The 1,009-nt window shown below is 63.4% G+C and overlaps 1 protein-coding gene across 1 annotated transcript in view; it reads right to left on the bottom strand.

Annotated features, from left to right (window-relative positions):
- Positions 1 to 154: 154 nt before the first annotated feature.
- VASN (vasorin) overlaps positions 155 to 1,009 on the bottom strand; it is a 3,384-nt gene continuing 2,529 nt past the window's right edge. Inside the window, exon 2 of the mRNA XM_008639087.2 lies at positions 155 to 1,009. Coding sequence (XP_008637309.1) covers positions 261 to 1,009 — 749 coding nt within the window. The 3' untranslated portion in view covers positions 155 to 260.

Here is a 1,009-nt window from a genome sequence, read left to right as displayed (position 1 = left end):
GACCCCCAAATTAACCCCCCCGCTTCTCTTCTGCTACCCACGTTCTAGGTAGAGTCACAGAAATCAAGGCACAGAGCAGTAAAATTCGTGTCTCCTCCTGAAGCATGGCAGCATCTCAGAAATTGCACGTTTTGGGATTGGGGGGTTTTCTTCCTCAATTCAGTCAGCTCCTTGGCAATCCGTATCCCAGAGGGACATGGCCAGGTGCTGCCACTGGAGCTTGGCCCTCCTGTGTCCAAGGCTCTGGCAGCCCTGTGAGCTCAGAAGTAGGAGGGTTTGAGCCCCGGGGTGTTGTTGTTGCTGGGGTAGTGTGACTGCATGAGCGGCACCTCGCACTCAGAGCCACCAGAAAGCATCGCTGCCTCCGGCACCTTGCAGCTGTGGCTGCTCAAATCCCCGTTTTCCAGGCAGGCTTTCACCCCTTCCAGCTCCAGCGGGCCAGTGTCTACCCCAGCGCCAGCGTGTGCCTTGGCCCGGCGGTGCCGGCGGTAGTACATGGCGGCGGTGACCACCACCACCAGCAGCAGCGCGGCAGCCAGCGCAGGGACGAGGATCAGGGCGAGGTTGGGGTCCTGGCTCTGGGTGACAGGGGAGTGCTGCTGCAGGCTGAGGGGCAGGGTCTGTGCCTCGGCACAGTGCTCCTCCTTGGGGACCTCCCCCAGCGCCCCGATGCAGACGCGGTAGGTGCAGTTGGGTTTCAGCGCCCGCACCGTGTACTCGGAGAGCGAGGCCGGCAAGCGCAGCATCACCGGCCGCTTGTCTGGCCCCGACAGGTTCCGGTAGCTCAGGCGGATGCCCTTCAGCTGTGCCTTGGACTGGACATAGTTGTGCAGGTCCACTTTGAGGGAGGTGCTGCCCACCTGGGCGATGCTGACCCGCCGGCTGGGCGGCAGGGCTGGTGTGCCCAGGGCTGGCGTCGTTCCCCTCGCCTCCACCTCACAGTACACACCGGCAAAGCCCACGGGGCACAGGCACTCCAGGATGTTCTGGGCACTCAGGTGGCAGGTGC

The sequence above is a fragment of the Corvus brachyrhynchos genome, unplaced genomic scaffold, assembly GCF_000691975.1.
Source record: "Corvus brachyrhynchos isolate BGI_N302 unplaced genomic scaffold, ASM69197v1 scaffold58, whole genome shotgun sequence".
Taxonomy (NCBI): domain Eukaryota; kingdom Metazoa; phylum Chordata; class Aves; order Passeriformes; family Corvidae; genus Corvus; species Corvus brachyrhynchos.
Note: the sequence above shows the minus strand (reverse complement) of the source record. Positions and strands in the feature narration are given on the sequence as shown.